This window comes from Prenolepis imparis, unplaced genomic scaffold (genome assembly GCF_030444845.1).
Source record: "Prenolepis imparis isolate NDT839.2.m4 unplaced genomic scaffold, iyPreImpa1.0 SCAF_14, whole genome shotgun sequence".
Taxonomy (NCBI): Eukaryota; Metazoa; Arthropoda; class Insecta; order Hymenoptera; family Formicidae; genus Prenolepis; species Prenolepis imparis.
In genome coordinates, this window is record NW_028141172.1 from 8819321 (window position 1) to 8834985 (window position 15665).

Below are 15665 nucleotides of genomic sequence, written 5' to 3' on the forward strand. Positions count from 1 at the left end.
ATACAGGCGAAAATGATATACACTTTAGACAATATCGTACATGTTCCTCGCATTTTTCGCGGATTCGGGGGAACCAGTACGTATGTCGAATAGCGTTGATCATCTTACCAGGCCCAACATGGCCCATCTCGTTATGGTAGCGAAACAAAACATGTTTTTCCATCTGTTCGGGTACAAGAAATAAAAGGTTTACGCCGTGCTTCTTATAAATCAATCCGTTACGCATTTCATATTGTTAATCCTCCGCTGATTCGAGTCTTTTTGCAATATCCTTGATTTTGGAATCTCGGCTCTGTAGGACGACGAGGTTCCACTCAAAGGGATTGTCATCAATCACTAAAACTCCGAAAGATCTACTCAATGCATCAACGTGAGCCATTTTAGAGCCTGATCTATGTATCACCTTAAAATCAAAGTTTTGGAGTTCGAGGCTCCATCTCGCTATACGAGCATTAATATCGCGTTTTTCTAATGTCTGAGTGACGGCACTGCAGTCTGAAACAATTACAAAAGGTATATCTTGCAAATAAATATGGAACCTACGCAAAGCGTACACAATAGCTAGGGTCTCCAGCTCAAAGCTGTGGTATCGCGCTTCGACTTCAGTAGTCCGTCGACTGAAGTAAAACACGGGATGCATCATATTGTCGCTCTGCTTTTGCATCAGAATTGCTCCGAACCCATGAATACTTGCGTCGCAGTGTAACTCCGTACTGGCTTTTGGATTATATACGGCTAAAATTGGTGCTTCTACTAGTTTATTTTTTAACGTTACGAATGCGTTTCTCTCACATTCTCCAAATTTGAAAGCGGTATCCTTTTTAAGAAGGCCATATAGTGGTCGCGCGATAATAGAGAAATCTTTGATGAATCTCCGAAAATACGATGCCAATCCAACAAAAGAATGGGCTTCCTTAATTGTCTTGGGTTCGGGGAAATTCTGCACTGCCATAACACCCCTGTCTGTGGGTTGTATCCCCTCTTTCGACACCTTATATCCTAAATATTCCACCTCTGTATACATAAAAGCACACTTCTCTAGTTTCAGCTCGAGCTTGTTGTTAACTAAAACGGTAAAAACTTTTTTTAAAATTTCAATGTGTGACTCCAATGTTTCGGTGGCGACTAGAATATCGTCTATATAAATAACAATATTGCCATCCCTCATTAATTCCGACATAACTTCATTCACAAATCGTTGAAATAATTGAGGTCCTATCTTAAGGCCGAATGGCATTCTCAAAAACTCGAACTGACCCAAAGGAGTTACAAATGACGTGTACTTTACCGATTCCGGTGCCATCGCAATGATAAAAACCATCTTTGAGGTCCAGTGAGCTATAAAAACGTTTGCCTCGCAGCGCATCCAGCTGGTCGTCGATCAAAGGTAGTGGATAATTATCGCGTACTAAAACCTTGTTCAGCGCTCGATAATCTACGCACATCCTAATATCTCCTGTCTTTTTCCGAGTTAGCACAATTGGGGAAGCATACTCTGAAACACTTTTCCTTATTATATTTCTGTGCAACAGATCATCTAAAATCTGCCGGACTTTTTCTTTTTCTGAAAAACCTAGCCTTCGCGGACCGAATGGCACAGGTTTATCATCTTTCAGAACTAGGGTAGCTTTTATTTGTACCTCGGGAACCTCTGGTCTGGCGGGTTTTACATAATAATCGCGAAATGTATCCTCAAACAATTTACGAGTACTCACCGGGACATTGCAACTTACATTAATATCAATGCAATTTGACTCATTACAAACAAGTAATATTTCGCTCACCGCTTTATCAAAATCTGGGTTATTTGTCAAACGGTAATTAAAAGACTTTAACGCGTCTCTACCTACCAGTAACGGAACAGACATCGTATTATCTGATACTACGCCAATAGTTATCGGTTTGCTACATTCATCCATAGTAATATTGGCTTTGACTATTCCTTTTACCTTGAGTTTAGAGTTATTGATGCCACGATATCTATTCCATTCCTGTCCCGGGGGTTGCAAATCTTTACTATTTATTAAACTTTCCTGAATGAGAGTAATCGGGGCATCCTGTGTCAACCCTGGCTGTGCATGAAAGTGATGCACCTCCTTGGACCCGTAGATCAGCCATCCTCTGGAATTCGTCTCGATGTTCTCCATATACATCCACGAAATGGATTTCGTCGTCCTCCTCGGGATGGTCGTCACCGTCGGATTTGCTTTCCTCTGATGTCAATTGTTCGCCTTCATTGACTAGACCCACCTGCCGGTCGGCCTTTCTAGTACTCGGACTAATCTTCTTGGTCACGTTCGACTCCTTGAGTTTATTGTTTCCAGCAGGGCAGTCCTTCGCGTAATGACCCGCCTCACCACACTGATAACACCTTATAATACCTCTGGTGCTTGGCTTTGGACTATCTTTCAAGGCCGACTTCGGAGAGGCAGTGCTGGGCGTGAAGCTCTTGAAACCTGAGCCTTCACGACGAGTCTGAAAGGTGTCCTCTAAAGAAATTCGTTGAAACGCTTTCGTCAACTCCTGCACTGTAGAGAAAGAGTGCATCCTCGCCTGATTTTTTAAAGCCTTCGATGGTATCCCCTCGATGATATAATCGACTATTTCTTCTTCTGCAATAGGAACTTTATTTCCCTTGATCACTTTATCGTGACAGTAGTCGCTAAATGATTCCTTCTTCTCCCATACTCGATTCTCAAACTGACGTTTCCTTTCCAATCTGCTCAGGGGCTGGTTAAACATCGTGCCCATTTTCTCCAACAGCCTATCCACTCTCATTGACAAATGCTCGACTAAAGAAAAATACTAGTCGGCTGCTTTCCCCCGCAGTTTCGAACCGACCAGTACCTTCGCGGCATTTTCGTCAAGCTCATACGTATCCCTCAGTAAATTGACCTGAGCCTTCCATCGTTCGAAATCATCGCCTGAGCCATTGTACTCGCTGAGAAGATCACTGACGTTCTTAATATTTAATGTAGTTCGAGAAACCGTAGACAAACTATTCCTTGGAGACGCTCGTAGCAAGTCATTTTCCCGACGTAAAAGTTCGATCTCTCTTTGCATTATATCGCGTTCTCTAGATAACAATTCCATTTCTCGTTGAGATAAATTTTCACCTACCGGCGGTATAACCTCTCTTGTCTGCGCCGCCTCCTCTTCCTGGCCGCCGTCCTCAAGGTCATCTTCAACCGGTTGTTGCTGGGCCGCCTCGGTAATCCAAGCCTCGGAAGGATCCGCCTGCTGTAGCCTTGCAATTAATTCAACTTTACGTCCATATGTAGGCAATTTATGTTGCCGCAGAATATTTTTTAGCTGTGCCACGCTAAGTGCTTCCGGATCCATCCTAAATACAATAGTTCGCAAATGAGCGTATTTCTTTTTATCGCGCGCACCTAGCTGCGTTAAGAAAACTATTATTTCTATTGCACGGATACGCCCTTCTCACGCTCCTCCTCGTGTCACCTCGATGGACCACGCACACGGCAGTTCTAACCTCAATGGGTCCTTTGTCCCGCACGCACACAGCAGTGCTAATCTCGATGGATCATTTTCCCGCACGCACACAGCAGTACTAGATTCTTGATCCCACTTCTGAATTTGTAGCACAAGAAATAACTCAAGGTCCCTAAGGATCTTATTTTATTATTACAAAATAAACAGAGCTTTCGTCACATGCTTGACGCGTGTCGTCGCTACGCTTTTTTCTGTCGCCTGCGCCGCCGCACTACGCTGGCCCGCAGGGCTCCGCGCACGATAAATAGGGCCCTGCGTGCTACACTTTATAATATATATTTTAACATTAATTAATATTAATTGTTATTACATTATTGTGTGTTTGTTTGTGTGCGCGTGCGAGTGTTATAATCTTTCGTAATTTATTATTCTCTCTTACCAATCATTGTTGCTTTTGGATCAAGTGCCGGAAGAAGAGTATCCTTTGTTATATCTCCGGGTCCACACCAACATCCATACATTTTTCAGATATATTTTTTAGCTCTTTGGCGAACTCGTTGATTATAAGTGATGCATTGTTTCTGCACATATTATCAAATAAATCGTACTGCGCTGGTTGTACCATGGTTTTGTGATAATGTTTAAATAACTAGAATATAAAAAAATATATAAAATATGAAAAGATATATAATATAATAAGATTGAAGGAAATGAACTAATAAGAGCCGATGCGTCGGCATTTTAATACACAAATATTTTGTGTGTAATTATTCTTTATTTATTCAGAACGTTTCTGTCCTTTCCCCATGGAAAAATATATATGTAAAAATATATGTAATATATTATATATATTTTGAAATATATGTATAATATAAATACATATTTGCATAATGTAATTTATATATATATTTAAAAAATATATGTAAGTAAAAATATAGTTTTATTATATTGAATTTGAATATAATCTATAACAAATAAATATTATATGCATATATATATATATATGCTCTATATTTTGAATAATAATTTGTATATATTATTATAATTGGATTTTTCCATATATGTGTGATATCACTTAAACTGTATAAAGATATATATATATATATATATACAGGGTGTCCGGTAATAGTCGCATCAACCGTCGTGTGCAGGTAGAGCTAGTTAAACCGAGTAGAAAAGTCCTCTACCATTTTGCGATATTCTCAATAATAAGAGAGAAATAAATTAAAGAAAATCAGCCAATTCGCGCGATGATAAGCGTGAAAGACAGCCCAGTTTCATATCGTTACTAGCATGCGGCGAAAAGAAACAGTATAATGTTACACGGTTGCTAAGCGCGCGATGAAGCGGGGTGGAGCGCTTTATAAAAGACAGTAACTACATACGAGTAGCGCTAACTCTGGACCCTCGAGTGGGCTGTCTCTTCTCGCTGCACGCTTATCATCGCTCGAATTGGCTGATTTTCTTTAATTTATTAGTACTCTGCGTTGATACCACTGCTTATATCGCAAAATGGTAGAGGACTTTTCTACTCGGTTTAACTAGCTCTACCTGCACACGACGGTTGATGCGACTATTACCGGACACCCTGTATACATAAATATACAGGGTGTCCCATAATTCGCGAACCACCCGTCAGTTGCAGGTAGAGCATGTTGAACTGAATAGAAAAGTCCTCTACCATTTTGCGATTTTCGCAATAATTAATGAGAAATAAATTAAAGAAGATCAGCCAATTCGCGTGACGACGCCGAGAAAAGACAGCCCAGTTTCATATCGTTACTAAGCATGCGGCGAAAAGAAACAGTATAATGTTACACGGTTGCTAAGCGCGCGATGAAGCGGGGTGGAGCGCTTTATAAAAGACAGTAACTACATACGAGTAGCGCTAACTCTGGACCCTCGAGTGGGCTGTCTCTTCTCGCTGCACGCTTATCATCGCTCGAATTGGCTGATTTTCTTTAATTTATTTCTCATTAATTATTGAGAAAATCGCAAAATGGTAGGACTTTTTTATTCAGTTTAACCTACTCTACCTGCAACTGACGGGTGGTTCGCGAATTATGGGACACCCTGTATACTATTTATATTTTTTAATAACAAAAAATTATATAATTTTGTATATGCAGACTTATATTTCATATATACTTTTGCATATATTATAAATATATTATAAGCGGCAAAAAATGATTTAATTTCTTATATGCACTTATATATTTTATATATGTATTAATATATATTTATATATGTATAAAATATATTTTAGAATATATTTTTGAATATAGATTTTTCCATGGGCGTTTCTTTGGATCATCTTTAGCTTATCGTTTAATAATACGTGTTCGGTATGATGTATAAAAAACAACATTCACTATTTATACAATAAGCTGAGGATGGTCCAAAGAAAGTACTAAAATGTTTTGAATAAATTAAGAATAATTACACACAAATTGCGTAATAAACCATAAGAATCTTTCGTAATTAATTTAAATTAATAAATTTACGTTTTAATTCCGACTGACTGATTGAGTTAACGGACGATCTTTGTTAAAACAGTTTGGAATAATTTAACATTCTTTCTTGCGACCGTTTTATCATACCGAATTATATACATTAATCATACATCTAACAAACTGCGTTTAATTGGATCGCCTGTTCGATGAATTTTAAAATCGGACACTAATGAATATGATGGACGTACATGAATCGAAAGTTAACGAAAGAATATCGTAAATGTATGATTGATTCTCTAGCGTTTCCTTTCGTAAGTATCCTATTAATATGTTATCGTTTCTTATTATTTCTTTTCGCTAACCCATACAGCATTGAATGATTGTAGAAACATATTGCATAGATCTAACATTATAATATTGCATGTGAGTTGTGAAATATTCATGCAATATTACTGCAAGAATGTGGCAACAGTAAAATTTCCGCTTTTAAAAAAATTACAATGTAATACTATGGTATTATTACGGTGCAATATATTAAAAATAATATTAAATAAAACTTTTTATTTCGATATATTACGCGCTTTCATCATTATGTTTACTTATAGTAATTTAATGTAGTAAAATATATATATTTCTATAATTATTAACTTTAAATTAAGTAAATTCTAGTTTATGCTGATGTTATAAAACATTGATGTTATAACATCAAGCGTTAAATCTAGCATTTACTCGACATTTTAAAGTTAAGAGACAATTGTACCTTTAGTCTTAGAGCTAATTTCATCAACTTTATATAATTCTCCTGACTATAACTTAAGTACGAGATAGATAGTGAATCGCGCGTCGCATAGCGGTAAATGAAGGAACTAACGATTTGACTGAATACTATTTTTTTATAATATTTTTGGAATGTTGCTGTAAGATTTTTCATAAAATATTACAGTTATATGTTTCTATAATGTCCCTACAGTATTACAATGCAACTTGCAAGATTGTAATATTACTGCAATGTAATTGCAATGTACTGTTTTTGCAAATCGTATCGGTTCCTATTGTTTTCTATCGATTTTTTATCAGGGATGTTTTCTGTTGTAACTTTACGATAATACATTTATAAAATACGTTTTCAATTGTTTATGGTTGATGCATGATTAAAAATTATAGGTTTTTTCGTAATTGTACGTTAAAAAACTTAAAACTTTTTTATTCTAAATATACAATTGATTACGAATAGATTTTCAATCATTTTTGATAAATTCCAATAAAACAATAAAACAAGTGTGCAAATTGGAAACTTGCACATTGCTTCCTCACCATTCTATTTCGCTCATTAATCTTTCTCTATGAGCAAGCTAGTTTTTCAATTTTGGCTTCCTCATAGAGGAAGCTTAATGAGCGAAATAGAATGGTGAGGAAGCACTCACTTGTTTCATATAAAATAACATTTTTTGTCACGTATATATATGTGTGTATGTATGTATGTACTTCCTTTTGTATATTCCTTTCGTATGTTTCTTTCGTAAAATTTTCATTTTTTGAAAAATTTAAAATTTCATAAAAAATAAATCCCTTTACCGATTTTCGTCAAATTCAATACCAACCAACCTTTAATGATAATCTATTCGTATAAAAAAATTTAAACCGATATCTCAAAATTTACGAAAATTAGAGCAATCACGCCCTTTTTATAAAAAATTCAAAATTTTATAAAAAAAGAACCACTTAGCCGATTCAAGCCAAATTCAATACCAACCAACCTTTAATGATAATTTATTTGTATAAAAAAATTTAACCCGATATCTCAAAATTTACGGAAGTTAGAGAAATCACGCCATTTTTAAAAAAAATTAAAATTGTATTAAAATCTAAAACACTTTATGAATTTTTCTAAAAATTACAGTAAATAAAAGTGTTGTACTACTTTACTTGTGTGCAAAATTAAAGCGCTGTAGCTCAAGCAGTTCTTGAGTTATGGACGTTTGAAAAATTCGTAGATGGATACATACATACATACATACATACAGACATTTTGTAAAAATGTGATTTTTCGATGTTTTGGAACATTCTAAACACATTGGTATAGAAATCCGAAAAAAAAAAATTTTTTACGAAAACAAAGCTTCCTCTATGAGGAAGCAAAACAATATATCACAATAAGAATTTTATCGTATTCTAACGACTAAATCCGCTTTTTACAGAGAATGAAAGAAAACGATAAAAAACGATAACATTTCTTTCGAAATCTAAAAAGTAAAACAATAAGAAACGATAAGATTTTCTACAGATCGTATCGGTTCCTATTGTTTTCTATCGATTTTTTTTATCAGAGGGGTATCACGCATTCATTCTGTCTAGTCGTTTCTTGGCTCATGAACCTTGGAACAATGTGCCTAGAGACCCATTATGGATGATCTTAATTTAACTTAAGAACGGAAAGCTTTTCTCGGACAAGACGATGAAAGAAAGTATCTCGATGTGTAACTTTACAGTAATCGTTTTTTCGTTTATTTTTTATGTTATAACTTTCTTCGAATTATGTCATTTGCGCTGAAGATGGCCCAAAAATGGGTCCGAAACGTCCGCTAATATGTAAATTAGTCTGTACACATTATCTAATATAAGTTAAGTAAGAATTTTAATTTTCTTTTTGTTTTTTATTTTTGCGTTCGACCGTCTACGCCAGGCTCAAAATTGCTAATTAATTTTGTATTTAAAATAATTGTGCAATCTGCTTAACTCATCTGCTTCAATTTTGCTATAATATTGCTATAGCATTATAGTTAATTTTTTTTTTATATTATATTATATTTACAACCTTCCTATTTATGATCCAGCAATAATTGATATTTGACTCCTCTTTCATTTGAAAGAGTTTGTACGCTATATATATATATATATCGTACGAATATAGGTGTCTCTCTATTTTTCACATTTTCATAATTGTATCACGATGTACGAGATGACATATATTTATATAATTATAAATAAATTAAAATTCTTTGGCATTAAAATTCAATGAAATGTTTCGTTTATGTGTATATGAATGTGTTTGTATTTGTGTGTATATGTGCATAATAATTATACGAATCTGATAGAATTGTTGTATTCAGTACAGAATCGAGAATCAAGCGAGAGGACGGTTTTAGATTTGAGAATTGTAGAAAAAAATATCAGGTCAGGATATACAAGAAAAACAACAATATTTCACATTTAGCTCAACTACGCATAAATTACACTCGACACACACATTAACATTACCGTAATAATATTAATTTATTTTGTTAATAATGTCAGCTTTTTTTACGAATTGCTTTATACATATAATTAACGCGATGATACTCAATTTAAGATCGAATTGTGTTTTTTTCAACCATCGACATATATTATTTTGTTATATATATATTTCTGTTTTATATAAAATTAATTGTAGAATATAATTTCTTCATTACGATTATTTTCTTCATTTATCAATCACATAATTATTAAAAAATATTATTAAAAAAATATTAATACTTTATTAATATATTAAAAATTTATTATTGTAAAAACAATATTAATACTATTAATTAAATCCAAACTTTTCATAAACGATAAGACAAAGTTTTGAATCTTTCAACGATTTTAAAAAGACAGCTCACAAGTAATCCTACTCAAGAACTAATAACTACTGATAACTCTTAAATATGTTATAAAAATATGTTATGAAATATTTCATAAAAATTAAAATAATAATATGTTTTAAATAATATGTTATACACTATAAACTCGATTAATATTTTTCGACAGACATCAGTTGATAACTGCGTAATAAATATTAATCGAGTTTATAATATTATAACATTATTTGAAACATATTATTATTTTAACTTTTATGAAATGTTTTATAACATATTTTTATAATATATGTATTTAACAGTTATCAGTTGATTTCTATCAAAAAATATTGGAGTTTATTATAACATATTATTTATAAAATTATTATACTTTAACTCTTATAATATATTATTATTTTAAAAATTAATTATCAAATTAACGCTTTTATCAGCTAATTTTTGTCAAAAAATATTAATAAAGCATAAATTTGATAATTAAATTTTATCGTAATAATATGTTATAAAAATTAAAACAGTAATATGTTGTAAATAATATGCTATAATACTTTATCCACCACCTCCACGCTGCATATCTCGCGTGAGACTGAGTGCAAGATTCTGGTAAGCAGCGGTATCGCCAAGCGCAGCCTGTACGTCCACCATGGTGCGCGTCTCGCGCCAGACTGATTCTCGATTCTCGATTCTCGAGATGTTGCGATTGCGAGACTGATGCTCAGTACCTATGGGGTGCGCTTGGCGACACCGCTTCTCAGAGTCTTGCGGTCAATCTTGCGCGAGACGTTGAGCGTGGTAGATGTGTACAGACGCACGAATCTAATGGAAGCGCAGATATTTTGATCGAAAGATTCTTGTAGAAAATTCTATTTTTTTTGTTCTCTGTTAAGATTTAAATAAAGAATTTTTATGCATTGCATAATTAATTCACATATTTTTATGCATGCATTGCAATCACAATGCATAAAAAATAATATATAATAATTAATTATGCAATGCATAAAAATTCAGTATTTAAATCTAAAACAGAAAATGCGAACAAAAAAATAGAATTTTCTACAAGAATCTTTTGATAATCGTGATAATCACAACATCGAGACTAATTACGATTTTATTGATGAAAAAATTTGTTAATATTTTTTTATAGAAATTAGCTACTTAAACTCGGTTACTATTTTTGACAGTTATCAGTTGAATTCTGTCAAAAAATATTAATCGAGAACAAAGAATTATAATATATTATTTACAACATATATATTACTATTTTAATTTTTATAATATATTATTACTTTGAGATTTAATTACAACACTAGAACAACACAAGTGCGCGCTACCAGCTGCGCCATTCTTCTATTTTATATTTATAAAAATTTTATATTTAAAAAAATAATATAAATTTTTAATTACAAATAATATAAATTTTGTTTAAACTAGATTAATATTTTTCAGAATCAGCTGAAATCAGCTAAAGCGTCAATTTGCTAATTAAATTTTTAATTAATAATATATATTGTAAAAATTAAAATAATGAAATATTTTAAATAATATAAAACTTATTTATTCGTTAGAAAATATAACTACTATAAAACGTTTACGAATAATTATTTAAAAGTATTTTAATTCTTGAAACTATTTGTTTCAAGTCAATGTTTTGTCGATTCGAGTTAAGATACATTATATTTCAAACGCGAGATAAACTCAATGATCAACTACTGTTAAAAATTCCGAGACAGATGAAATAAATCAATCTTTTGGGTTACATAAATTTATGTTTCCTTGCTAAATTTATGATTTTATTTGAAGAGTTGGAGTAAAACAGAAGATCTCGTATCCTTCAAAGTTTTTCGGAAATATAGCCTGTTTTATGTTTCTCATTAATTTATTCTTGCATTTGAATTTCATTGCTTTACAATTTTATTTTATTTTAATTATCTATAGAGAAAAACATATAACTAACATTAAAAAGCGTTGATATTATTGTCTGATGATATGTAAATGTTAAATTTCGATAAACTAATAAAACTAATAATGTTATTAAATTATATTTTTCGAATTCTATATAAGAAACATTTGGAAGCGATAAAATAATATATGTAGTCGAAATTTAACATTATATATTATTGCGTACATATTTAAATAACATATTTAATAATCTACAAAATTTGTAGAAATGTCAATTGTGCTGTTATAATGTAATAAAAAAAACTTTAATTGATTCCCTCTCTTTGTGTAACCATGCGATAAACTTAACTCTATTTCAATTTTGCTAAAATATTGCTATAGGTAATAGCATTATACTTTATATTTTTGATAATTTATATTAATTCTAAATCTTCTTTTCTATGGTTCAACATTAACAGAATCGATAGATTTTAGACTTTTTTTTTACATGACGTTTGCAATATAAATAGGTGTCTATTTATTTCTTTATATTTTCATATATGTATCATGATGTATGAGATAACAAATATTTATATAATTATAGATAAATTTTATATGTTAATATAATAAATTTTGAATTTTGCACATTAATTTCAAATGATTTGTTTTGATATTCCGTTTATATGTATATGTGAATATGTGTGTTGATATTCGTGTGTCTCTATATGTTACGATTCTGATAGTCATAATGGATAAGACCAAAATTTTTCGCACGTATCCGACAATTTACGCGTGCGCAGCGTAATATAAATACATATATAAAAGCAGTGGTTACATCGAGGCACAAATACACAAAGAAAGTTTGCCACGGTTTTATGTACAGCCAAAAATGGAACTGGAAAATGAACAGGAGGAATTTGGTGAGTCGAAAGATATTTTACAAAATTAAATAATTTTGATTGCCGATTTCATAAACAGATAATTAAGATATAGAGCGCTAATATTTCTTTTGTGCTAATATTATTATTTTTTAACAAATTATTCTTAGGTAATTTATATTCCCATGTAATAGCGCGAGCATCGCATAGCAAGTCTCGCAATTCTTTAGATTCAAGTAGAGTCGCGTATATTATTTTGATGTTTACCGGTATTAACAATATTTTAGCGAATCGTTTTGCATACTAGATATGCACGAAATAAGTTTAATATTAAGGTTACAACTTTCACTTCGTATTAAAAATATATTTGAATAAATGTCAGATGTTTAGATATATAGAATTATTGCAGAATATATAATTTCTTCTATACATATATTTTTAAGTATTAAATATTACTATTAAATTTCATCAATAATAATCGACCGATTTTGAATTTTGCGTTTATTTTACTTGCTGGAAATATAATCAACATACTATTCAAAATGTTCGTTACATTTAACAAAATAGATATGTTAGTAAACATATGTAAAAATCCATTCCTTTTTTAATTATCATTATATGTATATTGATTTTATCGTATTTTGAGTCAAATATTTAATTATTAAAATATTATAAATATTTTTCTATATACATATTCAAAATAAATGTCGAAAAAATTTTAGTTTATTACATACTGTATTTACATCCATTTAATTTCAAATATTGCTAATTGTTATAATTAATTTATAAATTTTAATTATAATTTATTCAGAATTTGTATTTCTAATATAATTTTTTAATCAATTTTATTTGATCTTTCTCTATATTCTTTTTTTTTCTATTTGCCAGAGAATATAATGAGCACTTTTTAAGTTTGCAATCACAAATCTGAATAAATATATAAAGCTCAAGCCGAAGAACGATTTTGTTTTTATCCCATATAACATATACGAGGGACTTCTGTCGTTTTACCTTATCTCCAGTGGTGACATTGGAAATTGTCTAAAACAAATTCTTCATTTGGAGAACGTCTCGAAATATGACTTGATATATAATATTAATTTTAATAAATACGTAAGAAATATTTATCGCACAAAAACAGATGTAAATGCTTTTGACGCATTCTTGCATTAAATAATGGAAATAATAATAAAAAAAGAGTCAAAATTTTTATTCTACATTGTATAAAACAACATGTAAAGATATTTATTAAATATAAACTTTGCAACTCTGACAAATATATTAAGCAGTATAATAGCGATAATAACTAAAAAAATTTCTTTTATCAGACAAATATGATTTCAAAACTTTGATACATTTTAAATATATTATCGAGCACAATCTTTTAATAAATAATTTTTTAGTAAAATTCAAAGACCTTGCTTCTCCTAATATCTAATTTTGACTCTTTTTTATATAGATTAGTTTGATTGAAATAACTTGTGTGATTTTAAAATATAATATAAAGAATCAACCTAAATAAACGTGTAAACGAAACAGTTTAGAGAAATGACATAAGTCTTTTATTTAAAAATGAATAGGGATCTTACAGACATTTTCTTTGATGTTCTAGAAAACATATCGAAATTCCGATTACGAGACTCTAAATAGATGTGTTATTATAAACAGTAAGTCTTCTGTAAATCTTTCACCGATGAACAAAATTTTCAACAGTGAATTCGTATCCTTAAACAGCAATAATATCGAGAATACAGATAAAATTATCAATAAAGATATACAACGTCTGACAGAGAATCACATTCGTAATCCGGTAAAATTAAGGGCAACAAATAAAAATATGAACATCGTTTTGATGAGCACATTATTTCTATGGTCGAAGACTCGAAACTTCCTCGACTTGTCAATCATCAAGCGTATCGACTGATGCATCAAGAGTATCGACTATTCCTGCCGAATTGATGTGTACAACCGGTGAGCATGCCATCTTTTCTTTTCACATGTTTTTACATACCGTAAATTTTATTATATTGTTAAATTTTTTAAATTAATTGTAAACAAAACATATTTTGTCGACTTAATTTATTTCGTACAAAACACCGTCTTATCCCTTTCGTCAATTAACGGATAACCATATATATTATATGTTAAAAATGAGTCGAAATTTTCCATCGCCAGAAACAATGGTCCTTTATATTTAAAAAATTTCTAAAATATAACGGGAAATAATGTGCGAATGCTCAACAGCTGCTAAAAAGAATTTGTCGCAGTGTAATGTATCAAAGACAGTTGGTCCATATGTTGACGAAAAGGCGCATGAAAAAATTATGCATTGACATTAAATTTTAGTATAAAAATTTTTCATAAATGTTTGAAATTGTTAAGAATAAAATAATAATTTTTATCGCATTTTATTGCCACTTATTTTATTCTTACTTTTTTGGAATTAAGACAAAATAATTTCTAATTTTTGAAAATATAAAATGTTATATGGATTTTTTTTAGTTTTTAATAATGAATTTGGAATGAACGTAAGCGAGGTCCCTATCAATGATGGTTGCACGTCGCTGTATATGTTGTCACCTTCTTTATCTGAATCGTACACCAACGGCAGACTGGATTACGGCAGCACTATTAACCTTTGGGAATTGATTGAACGATTGTCGACTGACGAGGGAATTTGCAAACTTCGGGAAATACTAAAACATGATATGAATTCACATGCTACGCGTTATTCGTCAGAATTGATTTTCGAAATGGAGAAAAATTTGAATATGAATGATCTGCTGCGAGCACTAGACGCCAAACAATTATTTATGCCCGACGCGATTCGTGTGGATCATTTCTTCACGAGAGACGATGAAAGTGTGCACTTCGGTAATGTCGTGCATCGTGCTCACATCAAGGTCACGAAGGAGAACGTCAACGCAGCTGCGATCACCTTGATCACCGGACAAAAGCCCTCTTCGAGCAACACGATAACCGACGTGAATCACGAAGTGCCGTTTGTTTGGCTGATTTATGACAAACTGCACAAAGACATCCTCTTTGTCGGCGTTTTTAATGAACTTAACGAGATCAATTCCGAGATTTTGGAGAGTTAAATGCAGATTAACTGCAGAGGTACACAAATCGGACGTAGACTATGGAACGGCTACTAGTAACAGATCTGTATAGTTATTGGAAGATGTTGTAATTATTCTAACTATATTTTGTTTTTTATGAGTCAATTTTTTGTCAATTTCAGTTAATATCAGAGTTGTATATAATTAATTACTTTTTCAATTAATTACCATGTTTAATTATCAATTGAAGTGTACCATTATAATTAAAATTTTTTAAATTAACGATTAATTTAAAAAAAGTTAATCGCAGTTCATTCGATGACGATTGAT

At 31.4% G+C, this 15665-nt stretch overlaps 1 protein-coding gene across 1 annotated transcript; it reads left to right on the forward strand.

Moving 5' to 3' along the window:
• Positions 1–12284: 12284 nt before the first annotated feature.
• Positions 12285–15374, forward strand: LOC145945073 (serine protease inhibitor 88Ea-like). The gene is made up of 2 exons (XM_083053906.1): positions 12285–12315; positions 14776–15374. The coding sequence occupies exons 1-2, from the start codon at positions 12285–12287 to the stop codon at positions 15372–15374; spliced, it is 630 nt and encodes a 209-aa protein (XP_082910032.1).
• Positions 15375–15665: the final 291 nt, after the last annotated feature.